This window comes from Leptinotarsa decemlineata, unplaced genomic scaffold, assembly GCF_025532065.1.
Source record: "Leptinotarsa decemlineata unplaced genomic scaffold, Ldec_3_MD MMD2_P_RNA_scaffold_9, whole genome shotgun sequence".
Lineage (NCBI taxonomy): Eukaryota > Metazoa > Arthropoda > Insecta > Coleoptera > Chrysomelidae > Leptinotarsa > Leptinotarsa decemlineata.
In genome coordinates, this window is record NW_027412536.1 from 5355584 (window position 1) to 5369248 (window position 13665).

At 35.4% G+C, this 13665-nt stretch overlaps 1 protein-coding gene across 7 annotated transcripts in view; it reads left to right on the forward strand.

Moving 5' to 3' along the window:
• Positions 1-2452: 2452 nt before the first annotated feature.
• PIP4K (Phosphatidylinositol 5-phosphate 4-kinase) overlaps positions 2453-13665 on the forward strand; it is a 68274-nt gene continuing 57061 nt past the window's right edge. The window contains exons 1-5 of one of the 7 annotated variants that reach the window (XM_074170512.1): positions 2453-2560; positions 2614-2670; positions 2727-2893; positions 2948-3045; positions 3106-3216. In XM_074170512.1, coding sequence (XP_074026613.1) covers positions 2768-2893; positions 2948-3045; positions 3106-3216 — 335 coding nt within the window. In that variant the 5' untranslated portion in view covers positions 2453-2560; positions 2614-2670; positions 2727-2767. Of the gene's footprint in view, positions 2894-2947; positions 3046-3105; positions 3217-13665 lie in introns of all 7 variants that reach the window. The other 6 variants (XM_074170510.1, XM_074170506.1, XM_074170511.1 and 3 more) reach the window with 6 other exon arrangements.

Consider the following 13665-nt stretch of genomic DNA (forward strand, 5'->3'; position numbering starts at 1 on the left):
CAATGTATGGTCTTAGACAAAGTCCTAAATGTTGGAATAACTGTATAAATAATTTTTATTGGATTTACATTTTATTCGTTCTACATCTGATTCATGTCTTTATTACACAGAATATATTTTTTTACTTATTTGGGTAGATGATATAATTATTTTGTCAAAGTCAAGGGATGAAGTGCATCAAATAATAAATAAAATTTTTGCAAAATTTGAAATAAGAGACACCACAAACACAAATGGGAAAATAAGATTTTTAGGTATTGAAATTGAGAGACAAAATAATTCTATATTCATGTGTCAAAAACTTCTTATTGCTAAAGTTTTGAACCATTTTAACAAGACAGACAGTAAGATTGCCAAAATTCCTTTGCAACCTAGATTGAATTTACAGAAGGGTGATCAGGAAAAAAACTTCAAGGTTCCCTATAAAGAATTGGTTAGTAATCTTTTGTATGTGATGCTGGGAACACGCTCAAATTTATGCTATGCTGTATGCTATTTCAGTAGATATCAAAATTGTTTTGATGAAAATCATTGGAAATATCTTAAAAATGTTGTTAAATGTCATAAGGGTACTGAAAATTTAGGTTTAACCTACTATAAGAATTCAAATAAAATAAATATATCAGCTTTTGTCGATGCTGATTATGCAAGTGATGTAAACGATAGAAAAAGGATAACTGGTTTTCTCCTAAAATAAACACCAATACTGTATTTTGGAATTCTAAGAAGCAATCAGTTGTTACTCTATCAAGCTGCGAAGCAGAATATGTAGCTTTAGCTTCTTGTACAACTGAATGTTTGTTTTTAGGACAACTAATATATGATTTAATTAAGTATGATATATATCCTATTAATATATGAGGATAACCAGTCTACAATTAAAATGGCGTATACTTATTAAACAAAAAGATCTAAACATATTGATGTTAAATTTCATTTTATTAAAGATCTGTTTGACCAGAATAAAGTTCAAATATTTCTACAGATGAACAAGTTGCCGACATTTTTACAAAAGCTCTAAGTGCTAATAAATTTGTCTTATTTCGAAAAGCACTCAATATGACATAACCCATATTCGAACTTTTACTTTGTTTATTTGAAATGGTTTTAATTTACATACTTGAAGATTGTAGAATTGGGGGAGTGTTGGAGTGCAATTCTATGTCAATTGTCTGTTTTTCTGTTGTTCTATGATATGATTCGAGATGTATGTTGTTAAGTTTATAGTGAAAAATGTAATATGGTAGAAGAAACTATACTTGAATAAATTTTTGGCCTTTGAGATAGCCGACAACTTTAATAGTGCACAATATCGGTTACTTCGACTATACATATAACTACATTTACATGACAGACTGAGATTGCACATGATATAAACATTTTTTCCACATTTACGTTTTCAACTTCAACTAAAAATGTCGAATGACATGTCACAAACATCAAATAACATTTCACACGCACAGAGCATGATCACGGCGCTCGGTATCATTGAAAGAGCAGAAGTGCATTGTAGTGTAACTCAGTACTCAGTCACAGAATATTGAAACTATCGGTGTAAGAGTCTTGCATACAGTAAGACACAACCCAAGGAACCGGCGCCAGACACTCAGTCGACGCCAACGTTACAAAGTGTACTCGGCCTGTGTAACGCGGTAGATTCAAAATCAAACCCCAAATATTTGTTAATTTTTTCAATTTTCATTTTACATTCTTTTGCTTTATATCTGAGCGGGGTAGATTTACTTGAGGGGAGCGAGAGGGTGGAATTAGGTTCAAGAGGGGTAGAACTACCCCGGCCGGGGTAGCTGTGGCAACAGTGGGTCGAAGCCGAAGCCTTGTGTCAACGTCTGAAATGACAGTCTGAGCCTTCTGTGCATCGCGCAGATACGTTTTCATAAATTCAATTTGGATGAATTTTTTGAGTATCTGGGATATGACCATTAGTTGTCTAGATATAGGTTATGTCGTTGGTTCAGCCTAGCACCATTGATCAGATCTGGCGAGTGTACTAAACAGCGTTGGCTGGTGTTGAATAACAAATTGATTTTTTTTATAGTTGTTGATAATCCATCATGACTTGAATCAATTGTATTATTCTTGATAATCAATTATAATTGTAGTCATGTGACTTTCCAGTTCTGATCTGACATCTGATCAAAAATTGATCCATATTTTTTACTGTCAAATGCATAAAATCTTTAGTATCATGTAATAATGCAATACGTTTACCCCGCTTCAATATTTAATTTGACGGTAATTTTGAAGACGACAAATAAAAATTAAAACATTTTATTTTGAAAGAGATTTCATAATCTACGGATCATAAAAATATTATCTCTTGTGAGAAAAATAGGATTTTTACTTATGATCGCTATAAAAAAAAACATAATTTGTAGACAAATTATGTTCAGTGAAGGTTCAGTGTCGAAAAAAAACACTTATTCTACCATTGCTCCATCTCCATGCCAGCGTCACAATCAAATGTCATAGTCGAACGTCAGATGTGTTGAATGGCCTGTATCTGTTCTCTCAGTTACTCAGTTCTCTGATCTGTTAATCTGTAATATGATTATTAAGTATGACGATGGGAAGTAATCAATGAATGTATTTTAGATATTCGGTTCTCAGTTAAATTATTCGAATGAGTATGTGAAAAAGTTAATACATAGGAGGAAAGGTATACCAAGACAAAATAAGAATGTCCTTGAAAATGGTATTATTGTTTTAGAAGAAAATTGGCTGTAAAGCTGAAGAAAATTCTATCAAAATGAGCAGTTCTCATGGACTTTCCAAGTTGAAAAAGAAACATTTTCGTGTGAAACATCAAAAAGTAAAACTGTTTAGAGCGAATGAACCGTTTTTATCAGTATTTATGTGGGGAATTAATCACACAGTGAGTAACACTTTATTCAAATTAATCATCAATTATTAACATTTGTTTTTGCAGATTAATGAACTCATGCATGTCACCATCCCTGTTATGCTTCTGCCAGACGATTTTAGAGCATATTCGAAAATAAAAATCGACAATCATCTCTTCAATAAGTAAGCATAAATTAGCACATTATTTCATCATTATCTTCTAATATTATTATTCAATCTTAGAGAAAATATGCCTTCACATTTCAAAGTCAAAGAATATTGCCCAATGGTATTCAGAAATATCAGAGAAAGATTTGGAATTGATGATCTTGATTACAAAGAGTCATTAACAAGGTAAGAGGTTTTTGTTTTGAAAGAAACTGTTTATTTCTCACTTTGCCATTGATGACCAAAAAGGAAAGAAGTGATGTTTGGTTTATAAGCCACTCTATTTCCACATAATAAGTGAATATATAGTGGTTTTCAAAGGGTTCTTCCCATGCAAGTATCAATTACTTCAGACTAATACATTGTAAACATTAATATACAAATATGGAACTACTGAAGAAAGGCCTAAGAAGTGATTATTCTGTATTAACTCTATATACACAGTCAACTTTTCATTTTTAGAAATTTAATAAAAATGAACATTCAGATTCCACATGCTTTTTTCATTCAGTCTTGCCATTATTCATATCCTAGATGTTTTGTGAAATTTATTGAACTTAAAAATAATTTCTGTGTAGAAAGTAATCAAAGCGTAATTGTTCAGGTACATAATTTAACACATTTTGGGTCCTTGATATGATGAAAATTCAGAAAAAATATTCAAGATTCGAAATATCGGAATCTGTGAACTGTTGAACAGACTTGGCAGATCATAATCCAATAATTGTATATTTGGTGTCAAAGAAAAGGAGGGCTGGAATGGAAAAATTCTTAACCTTGAGAGATACAAAGTCAATTAAATTAGGAACCGAAATTCAACAAATTCATTTGTTATTTATTTTTTGCAGTTTATGACCCAACTGTGTTGTAAGCAAGGAATTATTTTCACGGAAGGTTAGATTGGGTCATTATGATCACAAAGTTCTCTCACAATTTTATGCATAATGAAGCAATTTTGTATTTCAGATTTTCTGCAACACATATCAATTATATACTTGTGATGCACTGTTTGGAACCTTTGGTTTAGTAATGGATATTACTGTAGTTTTATCCCAGCACCAAATCGTTATTTTAACACCTCTATACGTGTTTTGATCACCAAGTGATCATCTTCAAGAGAAAGAATAATCTTTCTGGCAATATGGAAGTGCAATTTATTTTCAAGTCCTTCTAAAAATAAAGCGAGAAAAAAATAAAAACCATTTTCCGAAATTTCAGTTTTTTCCGGATATCTCCGAATATACCTGGAATTTCAGAACTTTCTCGACGGCATATTTTTAGTCAGGTAAATGCGCAACTTTATCCCAATTTAACCATGTTCGTATCTCTCACAGTTTCCGAGATCCCAATGGTGACGATCGAATTTGAAACACCCTGAATATCCAAGAGATTATGTCTTGAAAAATTTGATTTCATTGTTAGGAAAGCAAACTACATTTTTTTCAGAGAAGTAGTAGTAGTATCTTTATTCATCATTAAAGCAATCTACAGATCTTTGCAGTTGAACACATAAAATGCTTATCAGACTAGTCAAATATGGATTTACATACTAGTTTAAAATCTTAATATTAAAGTAATTATATAATAAAACAAAGATTAAAAAGAATTCATTCATTAAATGTATAAGATTCACATTGAAATTATCATATTGAAAAATATTCTTCCAGGGAATAAAATGCCTGATCAACAAGAAATTCATATAGTTCACTTTTAAATTTATTCAAGTTATTTTGGCTAGAACATAATTCCAAATATTTATTATAACATTTTATTTGTTGATATCTATGTGATTTTTGTCCAAGAGTCATCCTTGAGAACGGTTGATATATTTTGTTCTTATTTTGCACAAAGTGCACAAGTATTCGATGGTATTATTGAAAGACAATTCATTGCAAGTTATGTTCCAAGTAATTTTGTATATTCTGTTGTTTTGAGACCTAGATTTTTTTGGAGAGGGCGCTGATACTTGAAAACTGAATGAATGCTGTTTTATCTTATTTATTAAATGATTGTTTCCACACCAACATTTGAATTCACTGATTACTAATTTTGTTTTATTTTCAATTTCATTTAGATCTGGGGACTTCACAATGATTTTTGTGTCATCGACATACATCAAAAAATATATCAACAATATAATATCTTTTGTTTATGCCATCAAAAATATATTGGATCTTATCAGTTGATGCTGTTTAAATTGAAAATTTTTTCCTAAATCTGTGTTGGTAAGAACTTATCAAATTATTTGGTTTCAAAAAACTTACTGTTCTGTTGTAAATTGCTTTTTCCATTATTTTTGAGATAGGGCTCAGAATACATATGCTACGATAATTTTCCATAGCTGTGGGATCTCCTTTTTTACAAACTGATATTTTAAGTTGTTTTGCAAGAATACCCTCTACTGATTTATTGATCAGGGTAGTTAAGTTTTTTGCCAAGTTAGCACAAATTTCAAATACTTTCATAGGAATATCGTCAACACCTGCTGTCGTTTTGTTTCCAAACTCATTAATTGATTCCGAGGTATAGTTTCCCATTGTGTTCTTTTGTTAGTCCTTGTCATCGATGCAGTCTAAATTTAATTTTTATTTCCCTCGTTTTTTCTTTAGTTTTTCCCATTTTTTCATTAACCAACGCCCAAAAGAATTTTTTGTTTGTTTGATGAATTCAGTATTTTTTGGGTACGAAAATATTGCTTTTCTAGGACAATATTAATTTATATATATTTTATTATGATATGATGAAATACGTTTATATATATTTCATTATGATTTCTTACCACGTAGTAACGGCTACATCCATCAATTTACAATATTACATATAAAGTTAACATTTTGAGGTTATCTGATTGTTGTTGAAGTTCATTCAAGTATTTATACTTTTTAACAGATGTGTTGATTTTAATTTTTTGTTTAGGGATGCAGACCTCAAAACACCATTAGAGATGGCTTAAGTAATCAGAGAACATTTTTTCTGTATTAGTTATTTGATCAATAATTTTAAATGATTCCATTCTTGTTTGGAATTCGAGAATATTAGGTTGGGAAAATATATGTATTTCTTTTTCCATGTCATTTTGTTGTATGCTCTTTTGATGCCATATTAATAATTGACTTGAGTGATCTGAGATTCCATAATCAATAACTTAGAACATTTTGTTATATTGGTAATTACTTAATCAGTTCCAGTCTTAGTGACATAATTACCTTATTTGGCACATCTGGTTGGGTCATTTGAGATGATTGTAAGTTCAAATGAGTCTAATATATCAATGAGACTTATATATTGAGGGCAAGTTTTGTCCAGAAAATTGATTTTAAAATTAGCTGATATGATAATGAATGTATATTTCTGAATAACACATTTCAAGAGACACTCAAGTGTTTCGAAAAATGTTTTAAAGTCACTCGTTGGTAGGCGGTATTTGTTGTAATACACAAATCATTATCTTTTTCAATTGCCGAGCATTTGAAACAGCCTTCTATTGACATCAATATGTTGGATATTTTTACAGTAATTTACTATTTCATTTCTCACAAATATTGTCGTTCCTTCATGTTTAATACTGTTCTGCAGTGTTTACTAACGTTAATGAATCCCGAGATGTTAACTTGCTCTAATTGATCACTGTTCATCAAGTACTCACAAATACAAAAGAGTTTCATCTTATTTCGATCACATATAATTTCCAACAAGTTGATTTTACTCCCTGAACTTTGTATGTTGAGGTATAATAAAACATTTTTGACAGACGCCATATCATTGTTACTAGTGAAAATTTGCTGAATTTCCTAATCGTCATTTTCTTCTAGTTTTTTACATTGGTAGTCTCGAGAAGTGGTAGTATTATAGCGAAAAATATACCTATTCACCAGAACACCCGAAAGCCATATCTCAGGTTTATAAACTTCCTTAACAAAAAGTCCTGGGAACTTTACTAACAAAGAACAGTTTCCATTATTTTTGTTCAGTATTTCACATCTAAACGGGATATGGGAAGCTGTTAATTTCAAACTGCCTTCAAGTTCATTGGGAGTGGTTTCTTCTGCTAAACTGTACATACCCTTGTTTAGTTACTGTCCTCACCTAACATAATTAGCAAAAAGTAATTTCTGTGTTAGTTACATTCTTCATAATTCGTGTATTCAGTCCAACCATAATTTATGACCTGAATATTTTGCGAAACTCATGAAATTGATTTCACTTGCGATTATTACCTGTACCCACACCAAAACAGTAAAAATTGTCTCTTGACACTCAATTCGCTAACCAAGTTAGGATCATCAGGAAATGATTAAGACTAATTTCTACATCATCACCTAAGGACGATTGTGGATGCTAACAATCGAAACGTCGTGAAGTAACTTGGCTTGAAATCATTTCATTTTTGATTTTTATTTAATTTCAATTGTTCAGTTTTCTATTTTTTGCTCTTTTTTTATTTTATTGTAATTTCTTGTTTAGGGTTTATTTTGCTTAATATAATTGTTATTTTCAGCTGTTTTTAATTTTAATTTTCATTTAGGAATCACACGTTAAAAGGTAAGACCTCGTTAGTCCTTAGCTCGCACAAGTTTCTCAATTTCTGAAAGTTGTCGTTCGTATGGGGGCGACAGCTGATTAATGGAAAAACAGATTTTTTTTTAACAGATTTGTTATTTCAGAGATTTTGAATCATAACATTTTAGACAATGGAAGTTCGAACTAACGAAATTCCTACACCTATGTTACTGTTTTTATATGCATCTAGACTCTAGACGAATCATTACTTTACATAATGAGAGCCAATAAATTAATTCATAATATTTTGTTATTGTTCCTAATGTTTGCAACCTCATTGATACATAATCTGCATGTGTGTCATACCTGTAATTACATACATAAATCTCATTCCACATTTTTTGGTTCTTTAAGTTTCGAAAACATCAAAAAAATTTGTTGTTATTTATCGGTCTCAATAATTTGAGGCATTCCTCACTTATTTTGTGGCATTTCTCTCAGCAAATTTTATTGGTACCAGACTTTTCCTTTTCTGCATTCTATCTTTCAGGTTGCCTAAATATTTTTGAACGGTTTTTCAAAAATTTGAACCAACCCGTTGATGTAATTTGCTTTGTATGGAAGAACTGTAGATTTTGAGTCTTTGTCTTTCTGAAATGTCGAGGATTTACGAAGAAACTCTCAATTTTATCTTAATAATTAACTTATCCACTTAATTTGAAGGATACCCATTATTTTCAGCTACCTTCTCGATAACTTTCTTCTCGATAACTTTCTCAAGGAGAACGTGACCAGCCAGCCTATTGACAAGAAAATTTAGTCTCTCCATTTTTTGTTGTGGACAATGGTGGTAGCTGTCAGAGATATATCTGACAGTGCCAGTATTCTTCTATATATCGTTACGTTTTTACCCATTGGTTGACCAATAATTGACTACACTGAATAATCAAATTTAACTTTATTTCACTTTAAATACAACAAACACTTGAACCAAAAATTCAACTATTATTTGAATGTCTACCGCCTTACTAGATCACTTCGTGTATCGCACTGTATCTTTCACTTTACTGTGTACTCAACTGTCTGAATACTCTTGCAGCCAGCGTTTGAATATCGCAATGGAACATCGTAGAATTTTCTTCGAAGTTCTTTGCTGCTTCTCGAACGACAGTGGCTGCCGGCTTCATTTCCTTTCGGGCATGATTCACAACACTACCCCCTTCCCTAAGGTTCGCCCCGAACAACAGTCTAAGAAGGGACATCACGACCCATGTAAGGACTCAGCTTCTCTAAGTGGACAATTTTAGGCTTGCCTCTGGGTGACAATTGGATTCTGTACACCAGATCGTTTTCTTTTTGGTCACCAAGTAAGGTCCTTGCCATGGTCTCTGCAACTTGGGACACAAACCTTTCCGACGTTGGGGTTGGTAGAGCCATACTGCATCTCCCTCTTTGAAGCTCACTGGCAGCGACTTTTTGTCGAATCTTATCTTCATCCTGTCGCTGGAAAGCTGTAATTTGGTCCTGGCAAATTCGTGTACAATTTCCAGTCTCTCCTTCAGGTCATTCACATACTCTGAAAGAGGTACCTCTTGAGGTTCTTCGAAATGACTACAATACAATATATCTCGACCATTCCATCGGATTGTTCTTGTCTTCTTTATTCCCATCAGAGTCATCATCTCCTTCCATAAATCCGATTCGAAGTTGCGGGCCTGATCCGAGTGTTGTTCTTGGGGTACTCCGTGTCTGGCAATTACGTTCTGCAACAGGGCTTCTGCTACCATTTTAGCCTCTTGGTTGGGTAAGGCTACTACTTCAAGCCATTTGGAAAAGTCCATCACAAGCATAAGGTACTTGTTACCGGATGTGGTCATAGGGAGTGGTCCCCAAATGTCGACTGCGAGTCTCTCGAAAGGGCACCCACTGAGGTACTGCTTCAACTTTCCACTTTGCCTTGTCTTGGGACCCTTTCTCGAAGAGCACAGATCACAGCGCTTACACCACCACTTTTTCACGTTTCGACGGCAATTGACCCAATAGTACCTCTCACGCACTCTCGCTATAGTTCTATTTACTCCGAAATGCCCTCCAGTGCGACCATCGTGAAGCTGTTCAAGGATACTCGAGATACACGTCTTAGGAAGGATAATCTGGAATCTGTGGTTCTTCCACCCGGGCTTCCCCACTTCCGAGTGAGTAGGTCATCTCTAATGCTCATGGAGTCCCATTGGTATTTGGAAATCTCTTGTTATTCCGGTCCCGCTCCCTATCAGAGCTGTTCTTAAAGGAATCTCTGCCCGGTACTTTATCACGTCTGGTGGAAAGTTCTTCTTCTGGGTATCCTTGTCCTCCTGGTGTTGGCAAAATTTACATCCGGATCCGGTCTTCTTGAGAGGCTATCTGCGTTTCCGTGAATCTTTCCTCTCCGATGTTGAATTTCAAAATAGTAAGTTTGTAATTTTTCGATCCACCAGCTATTTGTCCTTCTGGTGTTCTGAAGTTAAAGAGCCATCGAAGCGCTGAGTGGTCTTATCCGATAAAAAATTTACGGCCATATAAAAAAGAGTGGTAGTGATCCATCGCTTTGACCACTGCAAGGTGTTCTTTTCTAGTATCGCAGTAATTTCTTTTGGACGTTCCCAGGGACTTAATAAAATAGCTGATGACGACTTTTTCTTCCTATTGTACCTGGGAAAGTACTGCTCCTATTCCATGTTGGGATGCATCCGTGTCCAGTATAAACAAGCCCTCCTCCTTTGGGTACACCAGGACCGGTGCGCTGGCCAAATGTCTCTTCAGGGCAGCAAATGCTGGCAGTCTGGAGACCAAACGAAAGTGTTCTCTTTTCAGTTAAGCTATGCAGCTGTTTGGTGATTTTTCCAAAGTCGTTCGCGAAACGCCGGTAATAGCTACAGAGTCCAAGAAATATTCTTACGTCGTGTTTGGTCTTCGGTGTTGACCATTCTTGCACTGCCTTGATTTTCTCTGGATCTGTTTCAACTCTCTTTTAAAAATACAACGTGTCCTAAGAAATTCACCTTTTCCTGGAAGTGGCAGCACTTCTTAGGATTGTCATCAAGATAGACCAGGCATGTTTTTCAGGTGAGTCCTCTCAACACCAACTCCATCAAGCGTTCAAACATGGCGGGAGCGTTGCATAACCCGAACGGCATAAACTTAAACTGGTATAATCCATTGCCGGTGGAAAAGGCAGTCTTCGTTTTATCCTCGGGGCGAACGGCCACCTGCCAATATCCGCTTTTCAGATCTAGTGTTGAGAACCATCTGCATTCGGCCAAGATGTTCTGGGTGTCATCTATTCTAGGGAGGGGGTAACTGTCCTTTCTGGTGATATCGTTTAGCCTCCTGTAGTCTACCCAAAATCTCGTCGATCCATCTTTCTTAGTCACCAACACAACAGGTGACGACCAGGGGCTGTTTGATTCTTCGATTTCTCCTTCCTCCAACATCTCCTTAACAATTGATGCAGCTTCACCTTGATTTGCGAAGGGAAGACGTCTGGTGGTTGACGTATGGGCTTAGCATCGCCAGTATCGATGCGATGTTGAACTAAATCCGTTCGCCAATGATTTTGACCTTCACAAACATATCGTTCTCTTCCCCGATGAATCGGGTGGCCTTGCATAGTTATTCTTCAGACAGATGGTTCCACGTCTTCTTGAAAGAGTCATGAGTTCTTTTGCGGGTTGTTGAGCACGCTTTATAGGGACTTCTTCGATCCTGCCGATTTCACGATAGGTTCGCAGGTGCCTATCACTTGCCCTTTCTTGAAAGTCACCCTGTTATTATTATGGTTAATTATTTTTACTGGAATCGTCTGATTGTTACCATTCACGATAATTCCTGATTCACAGACATTGGATGGATCTATCAATGTTGTACTCAAGCCGCCAGGTCCATCAATTTTCGCTTGAATAAAATTTTCTCGGTGTTAGGAGAGATTCTGGAATCTTCCAGTATAACCACCTTGGTGCTGTCATAAGGCTGAGAGGGCACGTCGAGCAAAATTTTTCCATTTCCAACTTTCAGCAGTTTATTCCTTATATCCACCACAAATCCGTAGGGGGGCATGATGTCTAGTCCCAAAATGAACTCGTCGACGATGTTGGTCACTAATACCTTAGTTTCTATTTTGCAATTTCCAAGCCTCAGCCTCACTTCAGCTTCTTCATAGACTATCAATCTATCTCCAATGGTTGTTTCCAGAACAGGTACTACTGATGATTTCTTCAAACTGCTTCTGTTGGAAATGTTGGCTCTCATTACCGACCACGTTGCTCCAGTATCGATGGTAAAAAGGCACTGATTATTATTCAGGAATCCGTCTACAACCAAGCTGTTACTGTTGCGTCCAATTATGGAAATCGAATACCTGGTGGCTTGGGATGCAGCAGCCAATGTACCTCTCTTAACGCAGTCTGAATTTGGTTTTTTCAAACCACGACGCTCCAGTTCGGGTGATCTCGAACGCTATTCCCTTCTTTCGTCGAATGTTGGACGTGATCGACAGTACCGCCTCAAATGTCCTTCTCTGCCGCAGTTATAACACTTAGGCCGTTCTCTTGTCTTTGGCACAGATCCATTCATCAAACATTTCTTAAAGACTTTTTCAAGACTTACCATGACTCGATCTTTTCTTTCATTTTCCTTTTCATTAATGGCCCTCACTAGAACTTTACGTTGCAGTCGTGAAGCATTTTTAGCAGCTTAAAATTCTAGGGCATAAATGATGGCTTCATTAAATTTTTTATGACGTGCCATTCTCAATGACTGCTGCAGCTCCCTGTCACGAAATTATGGACACTAATCCAGTGGGTGAAGTTATTCGGTGCTTCTGAATAGGCGAGTCTTACTAACCTTTCGACTTCAGCTCCAAGCTCTTGCAAACATTCTGATGGACCTTGAGTTCTCACCTTCAGTTGAGCTTGTTAGACTTGTTGAAGGTGCTCACTACTATATCTGAGCTCCAAAGCTGATACGACTGCTTCATAATCCTTCTTCCAATTCACTGGAATATTTTGCAGAATTTTGGAATCTTTTCCTCGTAGTGCCAGTATGAGAGCTGTTGCTTTCTCTTTATTTCTCCACCCATTATTTTTTGCAGCGGCTTCATATTGTCTGCGATAAATTGACCATAAAGATTCGCCATCGAAAGTTAGAGTTTTAATAAAACTACTGCTAGAAGGGGAAGATGTCGTGTTTCCGATTTGCATTTTTCTACAGGAAAGCTTCCTCCGTCGTTCATCTTTTTCATTTCAGCGTAATTGTTCTTCTTCCTCTATTCTGCGTTCATCTTCCTTTCTTCTGCGTTTTTCTTCCTCTCTTCTGCGTTTTTCATTCCCCGCCAGGCTCGCTTGCTCTTAGCTACGCGCTCTTAGTGCTCGTTACGTTAGCTACATTACGTTTGGTTTATGGTTACCAGTGGCGGCCGGCGTTATTTCCTTTCGGACATAATTTACAACAATATCAAAAATTCCAAATCCTTTCACTGTGTGGAATATTATTAGAGGATAATCTTTCAGATACATAATCTAAAACGTTTCACTTTGATATATGGAAAATTCAGTGAAAATATCATAATCTGCCTACCTTGTGAAGTGTTTAACAGAATCAGCAGGTGATAATTATATAATATCCATACACAAAATCAAGAGAATAGACTATAAGAGATGTGCACTTCCCCAAGTCAGAAGTAACGAATAAAACACCAGAGACCTGGACAAATTCAGAACTGGGGGCGCCTTAAATGCAAATTTTCTCTTTTTTGAACAGATTTTTAGTAGTGAATAATCTCTGGAAAGAAAGGTTTTGGCTTTCTACTTCTCCATCTTTATACAAAAGAAGTGGTAAACTCAATTGATTTCTTCCTTCTTTTGGAAGTTTCCCACATTTTTTTGTATGGAGAAGTAGGAAGCTCAAACCTTTTTTCCTATGAATGCTATATTATTCAACTCCATAAAAAGTTACAACCGAACAATCTGCCCAAGAGACTTGGGCAGTTAAAAAAAATTGAAATTAAAACCTTTTCGGGAAAAAATTGGTGGTGAATTTTATATATTATGCAGTGGTACCGCATTCTGTTTTCAATAGCCAGTGCTATGTCTCTAATAT